General features: G+C 43.3%; 1 protein-coding gene across 1 annotated transcript; it reads right to left on the bottom strand.

The window, feature by feature from the left end:
- Positions 1-8209: 8209 nt before the first annotated feature.
- Positions 8210-17834, bottom strand: kcnv1 (potassium voltage-gated channel modifier subfamily V member 1). The gene is made up of 3 exons (XM_041943227.1): positions 17527-17834; positions 14348-15015; positions 8210-8727 (listed from the first exon to the last, which is right to left on the bottom strand). Exons 1-3 carry the CDS (start codon positions 17832-17834, stop codon positions 8210-8212), a joined length of 1494 nt encoding a protein of 497 aa, XP_041799161.1.
- Positions 17835-22740: the final 4906 nt, after the last annotated feature.

Raw genomic sequence — 22740 nt, 5'->3', positions numbered from 1 at the left:
CAGGTCTTTGTCGTTACCATGTAGGAAGGCAGACGAGTTCAAACCCCGGAGCTTAAACACCTTGCAGACAGGTGAGTCTTGATGGAGAGGAGGCGGGGCTTCACCTGTTGGCCACGCCCTGCAGTGACTCGACAAACGGGGGACAAAAGGAGGGAAAAACACAGGAGCACGACGGGAAGAAGGAGGACAGACTGCAGATCTCCAAAAACAAGAGTGATGAGCAACAATTAGCGACTATTTCAACTGGTACTTTTTAACAATGTCCGGTTCAGCATGAAACATGCTAACTATGCTATGGATTGTTATGAAACGTGGTGCAGGTATTGACATGGCGCCACCATGAGGTCAAATTTTTAATATGTTGACGTTCTTTTCCAGTCTTCACGTCACGGGGCTGGTGAGGTGAGTGAGGGTGAAAGTCCTCCTTAGTCCAGTATTAATATGTGTGCTTATCTGTGTGAGTGAGTTTTTGTTTGACTTCAGCCTGTCTTTACTTTAATTAACAACCTTGTTCATCATCACATCGCTTTTCTTCAAACCTTTATTTAACCTTCAAGCCTTCAATTAACACGTTCTTATTCTCCCGACACCTGGTGGGTTTTTTTCACACAACATTTACTGTTCGAGGTGAACACTTATTATTCAGCTGAGTGACAGAAAATGATGTTTACACCCTGCACAGCTGATGCTTTTAAAGGTTCCTCCTGCGCCGCTTCTGTCCTAAAAAGAGAACGCGAGGAGACGGAGCGGAGAGTCGAGCTCTGATCAGGTTCTCTGGGGAACCAAAGCAGGCTTGAGGGGATAACGAGCCTGTCTGAGCCGAGACAGCGTTAAGTAGGACACAAGATTCGCCTGTGAAGCTGAAACGAATTGTGACTGATGGGCCTCAGCGTGGAGAACAAACAGGGAATCTGTGGAAAGTCAAGGCTCTGGTGTGGATCCTTCCCTGATCCGCCAGCTCTGTGGATCAGTGCTTTGACAGGTCGCCCAGCCGCTTTGATTTCACTGTGGTCACTTCACATCCCGCCACACCCGTCTCCCACCGTCCCCCATCGGCTGGCCTCCCCCGCCCACCTGCACACCTGTTCCCTCTTTTCCCATCAGGTCTCAGTGCACAGATTGTCTCGTAAGCTTCCACATCTGCTGTGCAGCCATCTGCGAGCTTCCCTCATTCATCTGCTCACCTGTTTTCACTCTCACCTGTTTTTTGTACGAATAAATGTGAGTTTTTACTTGTCCTGTTTGGACATTTCTGTGTTTTAAGATAAGATAAGATAAGATAAGATTTTGGTTTTGGTGATCAGGTCCAGCTGCTCTTTGATCCATTCGGTTTGGGGCCGTTTTTAACGTGTAGATCATCTCAATCAAAAACATGGATGACTGACTGACGAAGACCCAGTTCATCGCGCGTGTGTGTGTGTGTGTGTGTGTGTGCAGCACCTTCACCGAAGCCTCGTCAGATGACTTCCTGCCTGACTGCCTCCTCAGCTGACCTGAATTCAGCGTTTGGTGCCTCTGGCTGCACAGCGAGGGGAAAAAACTGGAACATAACATTAAGGAGAAACTTTAACTCCTACAGCACCAACATCAGAGGCAGCCAATCATCGACAGGTCAAAGGTCAGAGGTCGCAGCAGCCTGACAGATGATTGATGATAAAGAGATGGTGTGTAGAACAGAATAACAATAATAATAACTAGAAATTTTGACAGTGGCAGGAGGGGGCTGCTGGTAATATCTATCCCACTGTTTCTCAAGCCTGGTCCTGGACTACCACTGCCCTGCATGTTTTAGATGCATCCCTGCTCCAGCACACCTGATTCAAATGAATGGCTCGTTATCAGGCCTCAGCAGAGCCCAGTAACGAGCAGCAGAGCGGGGCAGCTGGTGCAAGATCCCTCTTTATTTAAATTTGGTGGGGGCTAACCCTTTAAAATTGAAATCAGAGGCGAGAAGAGACGTTTGTCTACAAAAGGATCCAAAAATTATGTGTCTCCTTTTCACCGTTTGGAGTTTATGGCAATTTTTTTTAAAAATTCAGGCGATTTCTCACTGGCTCTGTCACTCTAGCTGATGACATCACCCACTCTAGGGGCAGAAATTCTGAGCATTTTCTGAGAAACTTTATGATCTTCAGATGGTCAGGGATCGAAAACCGTAAGAGATATCAAAAAGTGTGCCGAGGTTCATTTTGAGCCGACAAAATTATCTACGTTTTAAAGTTTGATTGAAGTCTCTAGGAGAAAGTATGGCGAAGCAGCGGACAATTGAAAAAGGCTGAAATTTGAGGAAATTTCCCATTTATTTCTTATGGGAAATTTTTCGCAGTTTTTTGCGAATAACTTTGCGAATTATGAACGAATCCTGTCAAAGTTACAGAGCACACCATTCCAGATCGAGCCGCACGCTTTGATATATAGTTTGCGAGGGTTTTCTCAAAGCTGCGGGACGAATTACGCACCGAAATTCTGGCGGAAGATGAAAAATAAGAAGAAAAAATGCAGGGATTTCAATAGTGGCTCGTGCCACTAATGATGGTAATAATAATAGTAATAGAAACAGTCACCACAGTGTGAGTGAGAGAGGAGGACGTGACTCAGTGTATGACTATCATGTACTTTAGATTGTGTGTGTTACTTTATATTTCCATTAAAATGTGATGCAGATCCTGAGAGGAGGTTAAAGTAACTCAGTTCAAGGCCTGAAGATCTGAAATCATCAAATAAAACCATTCGTTGTATGATTCTAATTCAAACTTGATGAGGACCTGCTTCATTTTCTGCTGTGTGTCATACGTTGGATGAAACTCGCAGCTCTTTTCTCTCATCATGCAGAATATGAGAATATTATATCAGAATATTGCTGCTAACGTAGAGGACGACAGACGCTGAAGGAGCTGTTTTCTTTAATAAAGTCAGCGAACACTTTAACACTTTAATACAGACACAGAAGACGAGATGTCGCCATGCTCTTTGTGGAGGCTGCACAGCTACATACACACTCATATCATATAAAAACAGATTTACACACACGTTCACAAAGAAAGAATCTGACTAACAAAATAAAACATGTTCCTTTGCCTGCGTGTCTGTTTGCTGTTGGGATGATGTATGAAGGAGCTTTAGCAGCTTCTCTGCTGCCGTCAGACACCTTCCTCAGAATCATTAAGAGAAATTAAGATGAGACTCATCTTTTACAAGTAAGACACAAACAAGGAATATTCTAACCCATAATATTAGACCATAACACAGAGAGCACTCAGCGGGCCCAGACCAGCTGACAGCAAGACAGCAAAGACCATCATCAGTTTTAATCCGCTCAGCGACACTGAGACATGAGGACAGCATATGTTTTCAAAGTCTGGATCTTCTGCTTATTCATCTGAAAAAAACATGAAAGTGAAGCTTCTCTTGGATAAAACATGACTCCTCATTTGGACATTAAAGCAAAAAGAGAGCTGGATGTCAGGAAAACAACCATCCGTCCAGTCTGCTCTGCAGCATAGTGTCAGTAATGTTTCATAAGATTAACATAGTTTAACATATTAACACCCGGAGGTGTGTGCCAGACGTTGGCCGAGTGTTCCTGCGGAGGCTCAGTGTTCATGTTGATCGATGTTTGATCCATCATTCAGTCATAAACCCGCTGAGGCCTCATCAGGCCACAGAGCACACTCCTTCTATCTGAATGATGTCCACACCGAGGCTGCAGAGGCTGCAGAGGCCGGCCTCACCTGAAGGCTGCAGCCGCTCAGCGGTCCGGCTGTGAAGAGTGAACGCACCTTTTCAAGCGTTCAGGTGTTTTAGGTGCACATTTAGCACCATTCTCTGTGTCTGATGTCTGAATTTATGAATGAAGCAGCTTTGTGGAGATCAATAAGACCAAGTGTAAAGTCGCGCTGACAGCTCTTTAAGGGTTTACTGCTAAATGCTAACACCAGCATGCTTACAATGACAATGCTAGCATGTTAATATTTAGCCGGTATAATGTTAACCATGTTCACCATATTAGTTTAGCATGTTAGCATGCTATCATTTGCTAATTACAGACTACCACTTTGTAATCAGTTTTGCAGGCATTTGGTCAAAATCAAAGTATTGGATAAACTGAAATCAGGATCAATAATCTGGAGCAAAAATATCGATTTCTAAAGCAAACAAAGCAACAGCTGAGAAACTCTAAAGTACTAAGATAAACTTCACGGTGGCACTGGAGGAGGTCAGGGTCAAAACACGCCAGTCCACACAGGAAGTGGTTAAACTAGCTCATAGTCACTGATTTCTCTTTGCTTCAGATTATTTTTCACTGGACACAAGTCACAAAACACTGTTTTACTGGACATAAGATAAATATTTTTATCTGCAAAAACTGGAAGAACAGAGTGAAAATCAGAAGATGTGGATGGTTTAAACTGCTGCAGAGCGTCGGCTGCAAGCCTGACAAATGAAAAGTGTGTTCAGAGAAGAAGACGAGGTGCCGCCTCCAGCGTCCTGTCAGGCTGAACACATGAAAAGGTTGTGTTATGTAATCACCAACACACACAAACACAAACAGCTGCTGAAGGAGGCCGTCACTCTTCATCCTCAGCGACCTTTCCTCATCAGACGGCACCTGAAGCCGACACGACAGGCGTCTGAAACAAACCAGAGTTAACGAGGCTTAAAACAGACGAGACCGCCTCACTGACACGAAGACATGAGTGTGTGTGTGTGTGTGTGTGTGTGTGTGTCTTCATGTGTTCATTACAGTGTGGGGGCCGTTATGGTCTGGACCCCTCATTATATTTCTATAATGAGATCAGATTTAACATTTTGACACAATTAAATATGAATTATAACAGGTTAACATGAGGTTTACTGTTAAACAATAATTGTTTTCTTTAACTTTATTTTTTAAATATGAGAAACCTTTTCAGGTAAGATCATGCCATGACTCTGGAAATATGACTTTCTAAAAAATATTACAGAACTTTTCTGCAGGAATTATGACTTTATTCTTCATATAAAATTACAGCTTTCTTTATGAAATATCCCTTTTTCTCATGATATTATTATCAATTTTCAACATGACTTGTGGAAGTTTGCTAAAGTGACTGTGTATAATTAGAGTATTTACAGAATGCATCTGAATCACTCAGGATTCCTCTTTATGATGCTAAAATATTCTGTTTTTTTTTGTCTAAATTATATTTTTCTCAAAAAAAAATTCAACTGCCCTCTTGAAGATTTTCCCTTTATTTTAAATATAAAATACAAATGTACATAATTGGCACGCAGGGACTCTGTGTTCTGGGATCATGAGGATTGTGGACCTTAAGACGGGGTCACAGCTCACAGGTCAGTGTTTTTATTCACGCCTTCTGGCGTCGCTGTGATATTTGAAAAGACCACTCAGACCCTCAGGAGAAAGTCCTTTATTGCATGAGTGAATCACAGAGTGATAACAGAAACCAAGGTACCCGGACCAGAAAACAGCCCGGGGGGGGCTTTCTACTGACTCTTGTACAACAGTTAGTGCATGTGAGGGGTGTGTTTAGTCCATGCTGGTGCACAGAGATAATGCATTGGAGGGATGAAACACAACAGGAGCACAGAAGTATTTTTTTTCAACTGAATCAAGAGCTGTTGTAGCATCGAATCCTGTTTTCTGATAACGCACAAGTGCATCATGGGAAACATCTCAGAATGTTTGGACCAAATTACAAATGTACTGAGTTGTATTATTTTCAGTATTTCTCAGCATCCAGTGCAATGACTCATGTTTTCTTATTACAAGGGCACAAAGAATGGCACTGGCTGACATACAGGGGGCGCTACAATCAGTCCTCTTACAGTTTAAAGTTGAAATTAGGGCTCTGCAAAGAAGCAGTTAAATGTACAACCTGATAACTGTCACAGGTAAGCACAGGTCACACAGGAACCAACAAGCACACCTCTGAAATTCAATAAGGAGGGGTTCAGGGTTGAAATGAAGCTAAAACAGCATCATACAAGTTGAACTGTACATGACACGTATAAGAGAAACTGTGGTGCATGTTCGCCTCCGTGCAGCCTGAAGGCTCATCACAAGCTCCGTGACAGGTGAGTCTAATCAAGGTGTGACCTGAAAGCTCAGTTTCTGCAGGACTGAAGGTTTTGGAGGAAGCGTTATTGCTGTGTGGGTCATGTTCACTGGTGGACAAATGAACCTGTTCTATCTCAAGTCTCCACCGACTGTTTCAGGAACTGACCTCAAGCAAGCTAACACATCCATAAAAAAGTGCTTTCTGCAGTTATTCATGACATCATCAGGTTTGCAGATCTGATATTAAAAATGTTTCTAAAAACTAATCATCACTGCTGCAGAAGGAGCTTTGAAACAAAGATGGGACTACGTGTGCTTGTTTTAAATCAATAATACGGTTCTGCTCATGTGAACGTTTATCTATAATGGATTTATTATTTACAGTTGCTTTTCTATAAACTGATGTTTGTTCAAAGTTCATCCAGAAGTGTTTGATTGGAGGTCAGTCTCAGCAGGCCAGGAGTTTCATGTCATGAAAATACACAGTATATGTATTTCTGTACATTAAATTAGCGTCAGTTTCAATTTTACTTATTAAATGTGGTCGACTAGCAGTTGATTGTTGATTATTGTTGCTGCATCGCTGAGACGTGCAGCTGTTTGAACCTCGTCTGTGATGCGACAGAACGTCCGCAGTTATTTCTGAGTACAACAGGATGAATCGTTCAGAATTCAAAATGCAAATTATCCACCACAACAAGAGACGAGACGCGCTTCTGTGTTCAGAGTGAAACCACAGAGGAACACGGCAGACAGTCGACCCGCGTTTGACTCCAGACCACGACCTCTGAACACAGGCTGCTCACCTGCTCAGGTGTCTGGAGGTGGAGACCAGTTCACAGCCGCAGCATTTGACGGAGTCTTATGTTCACTGTACGAAGGTCACAGCCAGGCCGCAGCTACAAATCATTCTTTTTATTTATGATTAATCAGCTGATTAGTTTCCTGCTCATCAGAAAGGAGTGAGGTGTCGACTTAAGCGTCTTGTTCTGGAGCACGGTGGTAGCTGATTGGTTACAGCACATGTGACATCACACCTTCTCTCTGCGTCTGTCTCTTCGTTACTGACCAATAAAGTTGTTTGTTTTCTCTAAAATAATCAGTTTTCAATGGTATAAAAAGAAAAAAAAAGAATTTTATCAACATTTTTCCTTCATAAATTTACCGAAATTTTAACTTATTAATTGATTAATTCTTCCAATCAAACAATGAATGATTATTCAACTAATTGTTTCAGGTCAAATCCAGATTTACATCCGCTTGGAGTTCATCTCTGGGGAGAAAATATCAGAATACTTTCAGTAAACTGGAGAAGTTTGAGTAACAGGTGTTTATCTGACTGAGTTCATTTCTTTTCCAACACGATTATTTGACTTGTTTTACTGAACATGCAATTAATCAATTATCAAAATATGTGTGGATTTATTTCACTTTTCACTGCAGCGCTTCTTTTAAAATGTTGCATTTTGCTTGATTTTATGGATCATATGTAATCTATGTCTACCTATCTTTTATTATTTTATGTGATTTGATGCTTTATCCTTATTTTTATTTTTATTTTATTTTATCATGCTTATTATCATTATCATTATCAAGCAGGTTTTATTCTGCATCTTATTTTACTTTCATTTTTTAGCTGGTTTTTTTGTCTATTCTGTCTTTTCTGTGTGAAACACTCCTGTATGAAAGGTGCTACAAATAGATTATTAATAGAATTATGTTTTATTATTATGGTTATTAATTTCTATCAATCAACATATCACTTAATCAACTAATCAATGCAGCTTTATTTTAGATTTGTTGTGAAGTTTCCCTTGAGAAAAAGCCACAGATGTGAATAAACTCCAGAATTAACCATCATGTCTGGACCCGTCTGAGTCTCCTGGTTCCAGGCTGACTCTCCTGGTTCCAGGCTGACTCTCCTGGTTCCAGTCGGACTCTCCTGGCTCCAGTTTGACTCTCCTGGTTCCAGTCTGACTCTCCTGGTTCCAGGCTGACTCTCCTGGTTCCAGTCGGACTCTCCTGGTTCCAGTCAGACTCTACTGGTTCCAGGCTGAGTCTCCTGGCTCCAGTCGGACTCTCCTGGTTCCATGCTGAGTCTCCTGGTGCCAGTCGGACTCTCCTGGTTCCAGGCTGAGTCTCCTGGTCCTACCACCACAGTTCTTCTCCTCCGCTGCTCCGGGTGCTGACCCTCTCTCGCCCGTGCAGCCTCAACATCTCCATGACACTCCGGGCGTAGGCGTCCCTCAGGTTGACGCCTCCTCCCACGCTCGACCCCCCCACGGAGCCGCGGGCCAGCCTCTTCAGCATCTCGCCGTGCCGCATCGCCGCCTCCTTCATCTTCAGGGTGAAGTAGCAGGCGGAGAAGCGCTCGTTGATGATGGCGATGGGCAGCGCCAGGATCAGGATCCCGGACAGGATGCAGAGGAAGGCCAGCACCTTCCCCAGGGCCGTGTCGGGCCGGATGTCTCCGTAGCCCACCGTGGTCATGGAGGTGGTCGCCCACCACCAGGCGGCCGGCACGCTGGTGAAGGTGGTGGCGGGGTGGTCGAACTCCAGGGTGAAGACCACCGTGGCGAAGATGGAGATACCGACACCGAGGAAGAGGAGCAGGAGGCCGACCTCCTCGTAGCACTGAGCGATGGTCATCCCCAGAGACTTGAGGCCTGGACAGAGAGGAGGACAGAGGAATGTTTCATCAGATACCTTCCTACCCTCGGGACAAACTTCACTCTTTCTGCTCCACTACAGATAAGATAAAAATCATAAACCATGTAAGTGTTGTGTAATGTGGCTGTAGTGAACACGGCATCCTCTAGGGGGCGCCAGTGGAAACAGGAGACCTTCAGTGTCATTCCGAGAGATGAAACAGGCGAGCACCGTGTTTGGATCTTGAAACCTTCGATCTAAAAGTGTGAAATGCTTGAAATCCAGCTGGTGAAGAGATGAAATCGATTTGAAAGCAAATCACTGAGAGCAGATTTCACCGAACGTTTTCACACGATTCAGTATCAGTGTGTCATGTCCAAGAAGTTATGTTATGTTTTTGCCCTGTGTCCATGTTGTCTTGTGACTTCCTGTTTTATTGTGAAACCTAACTCTCCTCTCGTTTCAGGCCCTTGACTTCCTGGTGTCCTTCCCGCCTGTCTGATTGTCTACCCCGCCCTGATTGTTTCCACCTGTTCCCCATTACCTCATGTGTATATATAGTCTGCGTTTCCCTTTGTCCCGTGCCAGTTCGTCTTGTCTTGTGCAGTCTGAACCTACGCCATTCCATGCCACGTCTTGTCTCCAGGTTTTGTATTTCTTTGTTACTTTGTCTAGTTAAAGGATAACTTTGGTTTTTTACAACCTGGACCTTATTTGTAGCATTAAATACGACCATTTACTCACCCAGACAACTTTGGTGGCATTTGGAGTCGTTTTGAAGAAATTAGCCCCAGAGGAGCGGCGCGTATATCCATATAATGCGAGTACTCGGGGCATCCATGCGCAGCCTCTATATAACACATAATCTGCAGAAACTCGTTCATATTCCAATATTTAGTTATGATATGCTGGTGCTATTCCCCTCTGAGCCGGCGGTCGGCTAGTTTAGCTGTAGTTTGGCACAGCTATGGTTCGTTATTGCGTATTCGTAGCCGACCGCCGCAGAGTCGGCCGTGTTGTGGCTGGCTGCTCGCAGCGCGCGGTGTTCGGTAATGACATCATCCACCTCAGAGGTAGTTGTCTAGAGACGTCGGATGTTGATAACATGCCACCACGGGCTCAGAGGGGAATAGCACCAGCATATCAGAACTAAATATTGGAATATGAACGAGTTTCTGCAGATTATGTGTTATATAGAGGCTGCACATGGATGCCCCGAGTACTCGCATTATACAGATATACGCGCCGCTCCTCTGGGGCTAATTTCTTCAAAACGACTCCAAATGCCACCAAAGTTGTCTGGGTGAGTAAATGGTCGTATTTAATGCTACAAATAAGGTCCAGGTTGTAAAAAACGAAAGTTGTCCTTTAAATACCATAGTCTTGCCTTGCTTTATTTTGATACTCTGCCTTGCCTTTTCCTGTCACAGTCGTTTTCCTTGTAAGAGTGATTTTTGTTTTTCCTCCCTGAGAGCGATCTTTAGTTATTAGTTTGTGTCTTCCTCTGTAAAGAGCGATTTATTTTGTTACTTTGTCATCAAAGATTGTTTGTTTTGCACTTTGTCTCCTGAGTCGTGCATTTGTGTGTATAATAATTACAGCATTATTGATTTCTAATTGTCATTTATCAACATGCACAACTGCAGGAACAGAAAAATGTGAAAGTTTTCCCTGAAATGTCTCTCTGATGTTCTTGAGTCTCTCACAGCAGCGGATTCATTTTGGAAAGAAGCTCTTTGATTTGTTGTTTCTCTCCATCGTCGGTGACTGACAGCGTGAGATCAGCTCTTCACTCTGAAGCCGTTCAGCCAGGAGAAAATAACAAGTGGCAGAAAGAGGAAACAGCGAATGTATAAATACACCCACATGTGAGCCGCTGACGGAGCTGACGTTCAATGATTCGCTCTTCTTCTCCGGGAGAAAACAAAATGAGCTCTGGTGTGGAGTTTAAGGAGGATTTGAAATGAGCTCATGAGGAGGTTTTCTTCAGCGCTGAAGTCAGACGGTGTTTACTGCAGCTGGAGGAAGCTGCTGCTTTACATTTGCAAAGATTTAAGAAACTGAATCAGAGCAAAGCCGCTTATACTACAGCTGCTCTCACTCCGACTTTAAAGTAGAAAAGTTGATATGGACTTAAAAAATGACTTTTTCTGCCTCTACAATGACACGATTCAGCACAACAGAACATCCCTGTCTCTGGTAGGATCATCTCTAGTGTATTAAATGAGTTATTAAACGGAAGATGAAAAGAAATATGCAGGATGTGTTGTGATCTATTCATGAGGACAGATGACACGCTGGTTTCTTTAGATGTTATCAGAGCTCACGGGTGTTACTTTAACTCAACAAATGAGACATGATCACCTGTAAATGACCAAACTGCATCCATTAAATTCATATTTCTGTCATGTCTCGTCAGATGTGTTAATGTGTTTTGTTCACGAGCGTCATGTCTTGTCTTACACTTCCTGTTTTATTGTGAAACCTAACTCTCCTCTCGTTTCAGGCCCTTGACTTCCCGGTGTGTTTCCCACCTGTCTGTCTGCCCCGCCCTAATTGTCTCCACCTGTTCATTGTTACCTCGTGTATATATAGTCTGCGTCTCCCTTTGTCCTGTGCCAGATTGTCTCGTGCCTTGTCCTGTACTTGCCTTGCTATCTAGCTTTCCATGATCCTTGTCTTCTGTGTTCCTGTAAGTCTAGTTATCAGTCCAGCCTTGTACCTTTTGTTTGCTACTTTGTTATCGAGCCATCTTTGTGCCTTTGAAAGTTTTGTTCTTTTTCTAGTCTAGTTATCCTTAGTGTTTTTTGTTGCACTTTGTTGCATTTCTTAGTTTGTACTTTGTCATTCATCCTGAGCGCTTTGAGTTAATAAATTTCCTTTATTTTGAAACTTCGCTGAGTTGTCTGTGGTCTGCATTCTGAGTCCTGAAACCTGGTGCCTCCGGGCTTGTCAATTTCAGGAGAAACAATCTGTTATTAAATATGTTACTGAGAAATCAATGGTAACAGAATGTTGTCTTCAAAATCCAAAAACCTTGAAGTATATCTGTGTTATCAGGCCAAAATGAAACTATAAGACCGGCTTTGGTTTGACGACATCAGAGCAAATCAGTAAAAGTGTCAGTGCAGGTTAGAAGGTGCGACAGCATGTGAAACGGGGACGAGTCATGATTTCATTTTCTCTTATTTTGAACCTGAGTGGGTGTGACGTAGCTCATCAGGTGTTGTGGGAGGTAGATCGGATTTACTCTGTCTGAGCCAAATAACTAATCTCACTTTAAATGAATGCTTGAATCGTTCTCTGTGAATTACAAATACTGTTTTTGCTTGAGACACACACGCCTAATCTGAAACCCCTCCCCCCACGCTATGCCGTGATTGGCCAGTTAGACTCTTTGGCCACAACAGTGAAGAGCAGTTCTATTAAAGCGCAGTTATTATCACCGAGATTTAGGCCTGTATGATAATCCTGCTGTCCTAAAGTAGCCGAACAGAAGCGGGTCAGGGTGGATCAGGGGGGTTCGGGCTAAATGAATAAATCACAGACTGATTACTGGGACCAGTGACTCTCCCAGCGTCCCACATGCTTTCATGCTGGTGTTGTATTACGTAAAGCTCTACGCTGATGAAACTTACATCTTTTCCTCTCGCCACGTTCTCTTTCATTATTCATGAGTCGAGTCCAGGGATCATCATCCTTCCCAAAATCACCCAGATCAAAGCACTCATACATCCCAGTCTGACACACACACACACACACACACACACACACACACACACACACACACTCGGCCTCTCTCCTCCCTCCATCTTCTGAAGGAATTTGCCAGAATATGAATCCATTTTTTTTCTCGTCTTTGTCGTCCTCAGATAACCTCGCGGCTGTAATCTCGCAGCGGCAGCTTCTCACCGAGGAGAATCCCAGTTTCTTTTCTCTGTGTGTCTGTTCGCATCGTGTATTTGAAATCCTGGGAACATGTTGTGGAGGGAAGCTGAGGGAAACTTCTCCTTCATCTGCTGCTGCTGATCAGGTGCCCTTGAGCAAAGCACTTCGCCTGCTCCGACGAGGCTTTTTGGCATCTTTTTTTTTGTTTCAATTTTTTTTTTTTTTATCACATACAGTGTGAACAACAGTGAGGAGGGCTATTCATCATTTGTTTTTGTTGTTTTTTTTTTTTAAAAAAGGAAATGATCCTCACATTATAATATGAACATTGATTGATCAACATATACAGAAAGAAGTTGAAGAGAAGAAAAGAGAGAACAAAAAAAAAAAAACCTGACCCACCCGTCCTCCCACTCAGACCCTCAGCCCCTCCCTGGAGTGTTACCTAATGTTACGCATAATGTAGTTAATATACAGGATTTGAATTAGTTTAGCCTTTCAAATAGGAGATTAAGGGGCCAAATCTGATCAAATTCTCTGAGTTTGTCTCCTACAAAGAACCTAATTCTTTCTACATGCAGAGTTTCTGTTAACTCAGTGAGCCAGAGTTTCACAGTGGGCACTTCTTTCCAAAAAAGAAGAATGAGCTTTGTTGGAGCTATTTGTTTATTTATTGGTATTTAGTGTTGTTTAGTTTAGTATTTAGATTTGATTATTCTGAATCAATTTATTTGAATTCATTATGATTAGATTTCTGTTAGTAGGTCAAGGTCAAGGTCAAGGTAACTTTATAGTATTCTGTTTATTTGTTTAGTATAGGTGTTTTCTTGTTTGTCATTTGTGGTTTTGTTTCATTTGGGCACGTTAGGGGTGCACCCGATAATATAAGTAGGGCTACGGTAAGGGACCAGCATGCACCTGGGTGGGCAAATGGTTTTTTACCGGAGCGGGAGAAGCACTGTGGAATGTCTTTGTTCTTTGCTTGCTCGCTGTTTGGTTAAATAAACCACGTTTTTTGTTGAAATTGAACATTTGGTTTGGACATTACGTTTTTCCCATCCGCGTACACCACAAACCCATGGTGCAGCAGTGGCCCTTTGATTTTTTATGATTTGAAGTTTGCTTTGAAATTTTTTGTTGCTTGGACAAACGGCTAGTACAAGGTTTTTAGCAGTGAGAAGTCCGTAAGATAGTAGAGATTGCTGAGCTACCTGTAGTCTCCTTGTGCCTACTGAAATTCCTAAAGTGATTAGCACTGGGTCTGGTTCTAACCTCACCTTCAACATCTTTGAGAATATTCTAAATATCCCTGACCAAAAGTTTTGCAGGTTGGGACACAGGGCATAGCTGTGCAATACGTTTGGGCATCTATTTTTTTTTTGACCATCTCTAAATTATGCAAATGTTCATGTTAATTTTTTACCTTCAAAACAAGCTGCTCTGCTTGGGTACTCGAGCACATTTTAGACGTGAGATTAAAGCCGAGCTTCGGTTTCTGTCTCCGGTGTTTTAACATTTGAGTCTTTTGCATCGATAATTCTTTAAATAAGAAAGAAAGTAAAGAAAGAAATGAGGCAGGTTTCTTTAAATTGGAAAGAGATGCATCTCAAAGCTAAATGAGTTCTCAACTCGTCCAGGAAGATGAACCACAACATGCAGCCCCTTTACAGACGGTACATGATGTTAATAAAGTTTGACGAATAGCAAAGCTGTGGCATCTTTTGAAAGCTGCTGTTTACACGTGTTTACCTGTTGAGTGTCGTCCCAGCTTCAACATCCGGAGCGACCTCAGGAGTCGGAGGACCTGCACCACGCGGCCCATGTTCTCCAGCTCTGTACTTCCTCCGTGGAGGCTCTCCACCACCAGCGTCACGTAGAACGGCAGGATGGCCAGCAGGTCGATCACGTTGGGAATACTGCGACTGAAGCGGCACTTATCCCTCACGCAGAGAAAGCGAAGGGTCAGCTCGCCCGTGAACCACACCACGCACACGTACTCCAGAGCGTCGAACAGCATCGGTGCTCCGATCCCGACACCGCTCGCTCCAAAGTCCTCCCCTAAGTCCAGAGAGATGAGCACCATGTTGATGACCGACAACACCACGAAGAAGATCGAGAGCGAGCCGAAGGTCCGGGCGGCGCGCGATGATTCGGGTTTCTCCAGCAAGTCCCAAAGGCGGCGACGAAGAGCAGGGCAGGCGGCACCCACGAAGTCCTCGTCGTCCTCCTCGGCCTCGAACTCCCGCTGTACGTCGAGGGACTCCTTCTGCTCCTTGCGGCGGTAGTAACGCTCCCGGCAGCAGGGGTTGATGCGAAGCTCGTCGATGCCCCAATACTCGATCTCCTGCAGGAAGGAGATCTCACACAGCTCCTCCCTCACGTGCAGGTGACCCGTCTGGTAGTAGTTCATCACATACCTGTCAGCAGAAATACCCAGAGACAGGTTGAACTCTGTCAGTACAGATACTAAAGGAAGGAGAGATTTACAGAATAATCCATGAACACTAGTTAGGCAAAGACGTCGGAGGCAAAGAACCCTCAAAGAACATTAACATTCACATTCACTCAACTGGTCCAGACTCTCCAGAGACCTCCTGCAAGACCAGGGTGGCCAAGCTAGCATTAGTGCTAGCAAGTTATCCACTGGTTCTGATGTCCCTCTTCCAGAATGTTAGCAACAAAGCTACCAAAAACACGTCTTTGCTTGTCACGTGACCCATCGTAGGGATTCTTCATGTTTTTTTGCTTCACCTGCGATGCACCGTAGTCTCAAGTCGATCAGATTGTGAGATCCAATCGCAATGTGGGCAGAACTGAGATACAGGAAGGCGTATTAACAGGAGGTATGAATGCAAAGACATGTGAGGTGGTAATCACTCAGACGGTGGGTATCTACCAAATGTTGCTAAATATAAAACATGGAAGTTATTTTGGGTTGGGAGCTGTATGAGAGAACAGTCGTCACAGTTTAAAGGCCATCAGGACTTCGTCGGTTAACACGATCTGAGGGCTCACCTGTGAAGACGACCTCCGGTTTGAACTTTAGGTGTTGTTGTGACTCAAACGAATGTTTGACTGGAGGTAAAAACGCTGGAAGCATCAGGTGAACACAGTTCAGATGTGTCTTGTCATTTTCAGATGTTCGGCCTGAAGCTCATCTGGGCTGGATCCAACCATTCCTGAACCTTTCTGAAACCTAAAGTCTGACATTCACACCACTTCGTGCTGTGATTGGCCAGCTGTAAACAGGCAGCCGGGCTTTGAACTTCTCTCTCTGGATCTCTTCTTTCATTTGTTTTAGAGCTATTTCTGTCATTGTGAACTACTGAGTGTAACACCATGAACGAAAATGTGCAATCTGCTCCAGCATCACCCAACTCGTAGGTAGGAGGAAGCATACCTGAGGAGGCTGGTTGTTAAATTACTAATATTTACTAAGCAGAATGTGTCATGACCCGTGCTGCTGCGCGCCGGTTTTTTGTTAAGTTTCCCATTGTGTGTTGTCTTTGCCTGGTTTTTGTTACATCCTGTTTTATTTTGAATGTTCATGTTATGTGTCTTTGGGTTACTTTACTTCCTGTGTTTTCCGTCCCTGTGATTGTCTGATTGTTTCCACCTGTGTGTCATTAGCGATCCCTCCTTGTGTATTTAAGTCTGTGTCTTCCCCCCTGTCTTTGTTGGGTCGTTGGCTGCGCTAGCTTGTTGTCTTGTTCCCTTGCCGTTAGCCACAGCCACAGTCATAGTCATAGCCACAGCCCCCATAATGAGTGTTTGTCGTTGTGATTTCTTTGTCATGTCCGAGTCGTGTTTCATGTAAGTGTTTCTTGTTGCGTTACCTTTGTTCATGTCCGTGTCTCTGTTAATGTCTGTGTTAACCCTCGGTTTGTCTACGTTCATGCCCGTGCCGTGTTGCCTGTGAGTTTTCCTTTTATTATAATTTCTATCACCTAGTTTTGTCATTTTGGTTACCGCTAGTCATAGCCGATTTTCAGTTCTTTGTTAGATTGTTCTTTGGTTTAGTTTTATTTCTTAGTAGTGTTATTTTCCTCCGTTTTTAGGAGTGTATTTTGAGTTGTTAGTTTTTCTTATCTAGTTCTTTCAGTTGGTCAGTTCCGTTTCATAGCCCTTTGTGTTTTCCTCCTTTGGGAGCGTTTTTGGTTTTCTAGTTTTGTAGCCGTAGTGTTTTAGTTTTGCCATGTTACATGTATGAGTGTTTCCAGTATCGTCTTAGTCGTGCCATGTTTTATGTAAATACAAGTTGCTAGTCTCGTCTGTGTCTAAAGTTGTCTCGTTCTAAGTTAGTTAGTTCTTGTGCTGTCTCCGTCTCATCCACGCCCTGTTGTGTTTTGTGTTAGTGTGTTGTAATTGTTCAGTTTTTCCCTGTGTTGCCTTCGTTGTATGTATAGCCCTTGTCCCTAGTGTATTTGTTTTATCATAGTTCCATAGTTGTGTTTTTTCGTTGTGTTTAATAAATTTATTTGAACCAAGCGCCCCTCTGCATCTGGGTTCTACCCCATAGCTCCCATAGTTCCCCTAAGTCCCCACTTCCTGACAGAATGTTGAGTGTACCACGAACCTTCCTTTGACATCCCTCAACATGATCACCGGCCTCACATACGTAAAATAATAAAAATCTAAAAGCCTTTTCATCCAGTTTCTAAACATCTGTGTGGATTATTACATGTTACTAAAAATAAATTGATTTCACAGTTTGTAATGAAAGTTTGCAGCTTTGCACTTCATTACCACATCACACTGGTGTTAAATGGTTTTAACACTTTCATTTTGAAACTTTGATGCTCAAATTGGTGAACTCACATCAGGCTTAGTGGAAAAAGTTCTAATTGGTTTATTCTACCACCATAAATTACGGCGCATCATGATCATCTATCACGCAGCCTCAGGGAGGAGAAAAAGGCGCCACCTACTGGAAAGTTTGTGAACTCCGGTCAAAGAAGAACTCGTTCTCCAGGAAGTCGGCGTCGTCGCACAGCTCCAGCGCCGAGTCTCGGCCGCAGCAGGCGAGCTTCCCCAGCCGGGTCTCCGGGTGTGATGCCAGCAGCTCCTGTGACAGCACGTAGCGACTTCCCCCAACATTGATGATGAAGAAGTCGAGCGGGTCTCTGAGACAAGACGCCGTCGTCTCGCTGAAGAAAACACTGGAGTTCAGAGACGAGGGGGAGGTGCTGCCGCTGCGGAGCTCCGCCCCTGCCACCGAGGTGGAGCAGAGGCTCATGGTAGAGGAGGCTGGAGGGAGGAGCTGATGGAGGAGTCAGAACAAAAAGACCAATTTATGTCAAACTCGTGTAGAAGTGAGTTCAGGGAACCTTAAAGGTGCATTAATTGGTTGTTTCAACACAAGGGGGCAGAAGAACTCGGGACGTATCATTACCGCGTAAAGTTATGGCTAACATGTTAGCAAACAGCTGCCTATACGTCCACATCCATCAGACAGCATGGCCGACAGGAGTCGAGTTTTTCCATCCACACACCTGATATTATTATAAACCACCATGAAGATTCATTGTTATGCAGATGATACTCACCTGGTATTGGTCAAGCCAGATGAAATAAGTAAGGACATAAAAATGTTGATGACCTGGAATTTTCTGAAACTATAGTACTTGGCTTCAGACACCTCTGAAACACATGATCTAATGATATAACTGCTCTGAGTGGCATTTTTCCATTTTATCAGACTGCCCCACTAAATCTCTGAAGACTCTCCAGCTGATCCAGAACGCTGCAGCACATGTTCTGACAAAAACGAGGAGAATTAGCCGATCTGCACTGTCCCCTTGTAAAATCCAGAACAGAATTTCAAACCCTTCTCCTTACCTGCAAAGCCCTAAATGGTCAGACACCATCATAACATAAAGAGCTCATAGAGCCTTTTACCCCACTAGAACTCTGCACCCCCAGAGTGTAAGTTTATTTATGCTCCCTATGTTCTCCAGAAGTAGGAGGGGAGCCTCAGGTGCTTTCTCATGGTGGGAATTGTTGGCTCTCTGTAAATAATATAAAAGAGTGTAGACCTGCTCTGTATGAGAAGTGCCCTGAGTTGACGTCTCTTATGATTTGGTTGTAAATAAAGAAAATGAGGGAAACAAATATGAGCCTTGTTGGTTTTATCACGTTTAGTGAATCACGGTGAAAGATGAACGCTTTCAGCTTCACTTTCATTCTCAAAATGTTGCGTGTCACTCAAGTGGAACAAATTGGTGAGCTCTGATTGGTCGGTTGCAGCATTTAGTCTGGCTTTCGTCCTTGTTAAGAATTTATGACTCTGTGAAAAGACAAAAACTCTGCGTCACCTGTTGCATCCTGCTCTAAAAACATTTTATAGACGTGCTTTTATGTTTCCTGTAACATTTGTTATTGTTGGTGTTGGACTCCACAGCTGCGGTACATTTATTTCAAACGTTTCTCCTCTACACGTCCTCTTGTCGTAGCAGTAGTAGGTTTGTAGCACTCCTGTCGCTGGATGAATCAAAGAGGATAAAGGAGGAAATGAAGGGAGAAAAACAAGAGGACAAAAGGATGAAAAGAAAAGAGAAAGTTCAAAGACAGATGCATGAAATGAGAAAGAGGAGCGTACAGTAGGAGTGAAAGAGATGAAGCCTGTGGCAGTGTCCTACTTCTCGCAGATCTCTGGCTGCTGCATTATTTAAATATTGTAGCTGGCTTACCTAATTAATAGATCTAATGCTACTGTTCCTGTGATCATTCATTCCCTTTCACTAGGTGCTTCTGTCTAACATTGTCTTCTCGCTAATTCTCGCACTCTGAATATTACATGAGGCCATTTGAGCCGAGGCCGAGGTGTGATGGAAGGGGACAGGAAGGCCCCCTCTGTGGAACTGATGTGGAGGTTGTTGTGTTTGCAGGGCGGCTCTGAATCCTTCGGGCAAACGCTGGAAAACGCTGAGGTGGTACACGTTCATTCTGTCGGGGCCCCGTGTGGGCTGCCGTCAGGGGCCGCAGTTTGTAGCTGCCGTGTTTATTTAAATCAGTTACAAAACATGAAATATGCAGCAGCTGTTCGGCTGGGTTTCATTCTGATGTGTGAAAATATAAACACGGTGTGAAACTCATCTGTTGCAGCAGGCCCCCTGCTGGACATGAGCGGTACTAACAAGCAGCAGCACGAGCATACAGACGTGACGTGACCTGAGGCCGGCGGGATTTTTACGGTTAAAGTCTGTAACTTCTGCTCGAGTGTCCCACACTGACTGCTGTGCCTGAATGCATCCTGTGTAAACACAAGAGGTATTATTTACCTTGATCAGTCAGTGGACGTGGACAGTAGAGGACAGACAGGAAATGAGGGGACAGAGGAGGGAAGACATGCAACAAAGATGCCAAGCCATGTTGTCATGTTATGTTATATCTATATATCTAATGTTATATCACCAGCTTTAACCATGTCCCTGTGAGGACACATGGATAAAGCATCCATGTGTCACTGCTTTCATTGACTTTAGATGAGATGATTCTAAAATATGCTTTTTTTTATTCAATCTGAACACACATTAAAACCCAATAATTAACTAGTATTGTATTTCATTTGTTTGATCAATCTTCTCAGTGTGTTCTTCTTCTTCTGTTGCAGGACGCACCTGCTGGTCTCTGCCTCTGCACTGAACCAGCTGATAAAGGCAATAAAAAGCAGGGGCGTCCGTTCAGACGCATCCTCCATGAGGTGAACCAGCTTTGATTTCCTCCTCAGCTCCAGTAAAATTAGACTTGGGACCGCAGAGTCCCTGAGGTGCGGAGAATGATCGGTGCTGTTAGATGTCAAAAACCTTTAAAGTGACGAATTCTTCTGCTCTGAATGAATCTGGGGAAATTAAGTGTGAGCAGCTTGACTCCATTTCAGGAAATTACATTCAGTTTGAAAGGTCATAACAACCAGCGGCGTGTCTCTCCTTATGAGAAATGTCTTTATTCCAAGTGTAGATAAATCTGTGTGTGTGTGTGTGTGTGTGTGTGTGTGTGTGTGTGTGTGTCTGCGCACATATTTTAAGATACACACAGACACCCAGAATAGATTAAACATGGAAGTAAATGAAAGATAATGTGCATATGTCCCAGTGAAAGGTCACGGCTGGAAGTGTGTACGTATAATTCACATACGTGCATGTTTGTGTGACCATCCCAGACTGTGTGACGTGTTTTTATGTAATCACATTACTCGTGGCAACACACAGACTCTGTGTCATTAAAATGTATTCAGCTTAAATATTTGATACGAATAACGTTTCAAAGAATGTTTTTCTAAACATGTTTGATGTATTTTCATGTTTAATTAATTTGTTTATCTTCAGTTCATTTGTTTGCCTTTTGGAAAATGTTCATCGTGTCTTGTTTTGTGTCACGTTTTAACGTCTTCATGCAGCAATACATCATTTAAGTAAAAGTACTAATACTACACAGTGATGATGCATCAAAACCTTACTGAAGCATTATCTGTTTTCAAAGTAAAAGTACTCATACTGCAGTAAAATGGTCTCTGGTTGGTTCCAGCTGATCCAAGATGATTCAAAGGAGGAGAATTCACACATGAAGGAAAACTTCATCCTTCAGTTTATCTCAAACATTCAACACATCTGGAGATACGAGCTTTTCACTGGGCAGGAAGGAATCTGAAAAGTAACTAAAGCTGTCAGACAGATGTAATGGAGTAGAAGTAGAAAGTCGCTTAAAATGAAAAATACTCAAGTAAAGTACAAGTACTTTGAATTTCTTCTCAAGTATTTTCTTTGAGTAAATGTACTTCTACTTCTAAGGATTTTTGTTACTGTAAAATGTATTAACTTCAATTTATTTTACTTTTTACATCCAATATCAAGAATTAAATTGTCATTGAGCTGATTTGTACCTGAGGCCGCGCTGATGAATATCACTGGGCTTCATTCTGTTTCAGCTGTTTTTATTAAAAATAAACCACATGTTCAGTAAAAATAATAAAAATGGTCACTCAAAGGATTCTGAGTCCCGACAGCAGGTCTGACAAGACCTGAAACCAGGTGAGTCTTACCTGCCCTAACTGAAGATCTTCATCACCTTGGTTTAACTCCACATTCTCACGAATCCGAGTACAAAGTAAAATCCGCCGCGAGTTCACTTTTTCTGGAAGTGATCACATGATGGAAGAGACGAGAAGACAGTCACATGTGCGTGAAAACGCAGAAGAAGTGTCCGCATCGGCTGAGAGGTCCGCCCGAGGAAGCTGCTCCTGAAGCCTCGCTGCTGTCTGCGGCTCACGGTGCAGGTTGAAATCAGAGAGGAAGAGGAGGAGGAGGAGCAGGAGGAGGAGGAGGAGGAGGAGGAGGAGGAGGTGTGAGAGGGTCCAGAATGACCTGAAGTAAAAGTACTGATACCTCATGGTAAAAAATACTCTGTTATAATAAATATCCTGCATTGATGATGTTTTTTCAGTTTAATGAGGAAAATGTTTTTCTTATTTTGTATCAGACTGCAACTAATGATTCTTTTCATTTTGGATCAATCTGCTGATTATTTCCTCCATTAATCGATTGATTGATTGATTGATTGATTGATTGATTGATTGGTTTGGAAACATTGTGAAAATAGTGAGAAATGTGGTGACGATGATTCAGAGCAGATTTTTAAAGAATGTCATCATCTGTGTTCACATCTGTCTGCGTCTCCAGCTGCGTCTTCTCACTCCGTCAGTGAAGTTCTGTCTCCATCTAGTGGCTGAAACAAAGAACAACACTTTTCTCCTCCGGTGCTCTCATCTTCTCCTCCTCCTCTCTTCATTTGGGATTTGGCCACATCGTCTTCAGTTTGGTTAAATCCAGAGTAAATGTGTGTGAGTTTGTTTCCAGATGTTTCTGTCAGTTCTCAGGTGAATTCTGGTCCCTTCAGGTCCAGGTTCCTGTTTGTTTTTAGGGCTTGTTCTGTTCACTTACATGTTCCTGCTCAGCATCCATACAGCATAGTCCTGGTGAGGCTTTCTGGGTGTCAATCTGCTTCTTTAAAACACGGATTTTAACATCAAATCAATGCTTCAGGTTAAGTTCAGCTTTCTGGAAAGGCCTGAATCTGAACTGAACTGGCTTCAGATCCTTTGCTTCGCACCATGTCGATCACGTCTGGTGAAGCTGGTTCAGAAC

The sequence above is a fragment of the Chelmon rostratus genome, chromosome 8 (assembly GCF_017976325.1).
Source record: "Chelmon rostratus isolate fCheRos1 chromosome 8, fCheRos1.pri, whole genome shotgun sequence".
Classification (NCBI taxonomy): domain Eukaryota; kingdom Metazoa; phylum Chordata; class Actinopteri; order Chaetodontiformes; family Chaetodontidae; genus Chelmon; species Chelmon rostratus.
The sequence above is the reverse complement of the archived record's forward strand: the minus strand, read 5'-3'. Positions and strand labels throughout refer to the sequence as shown.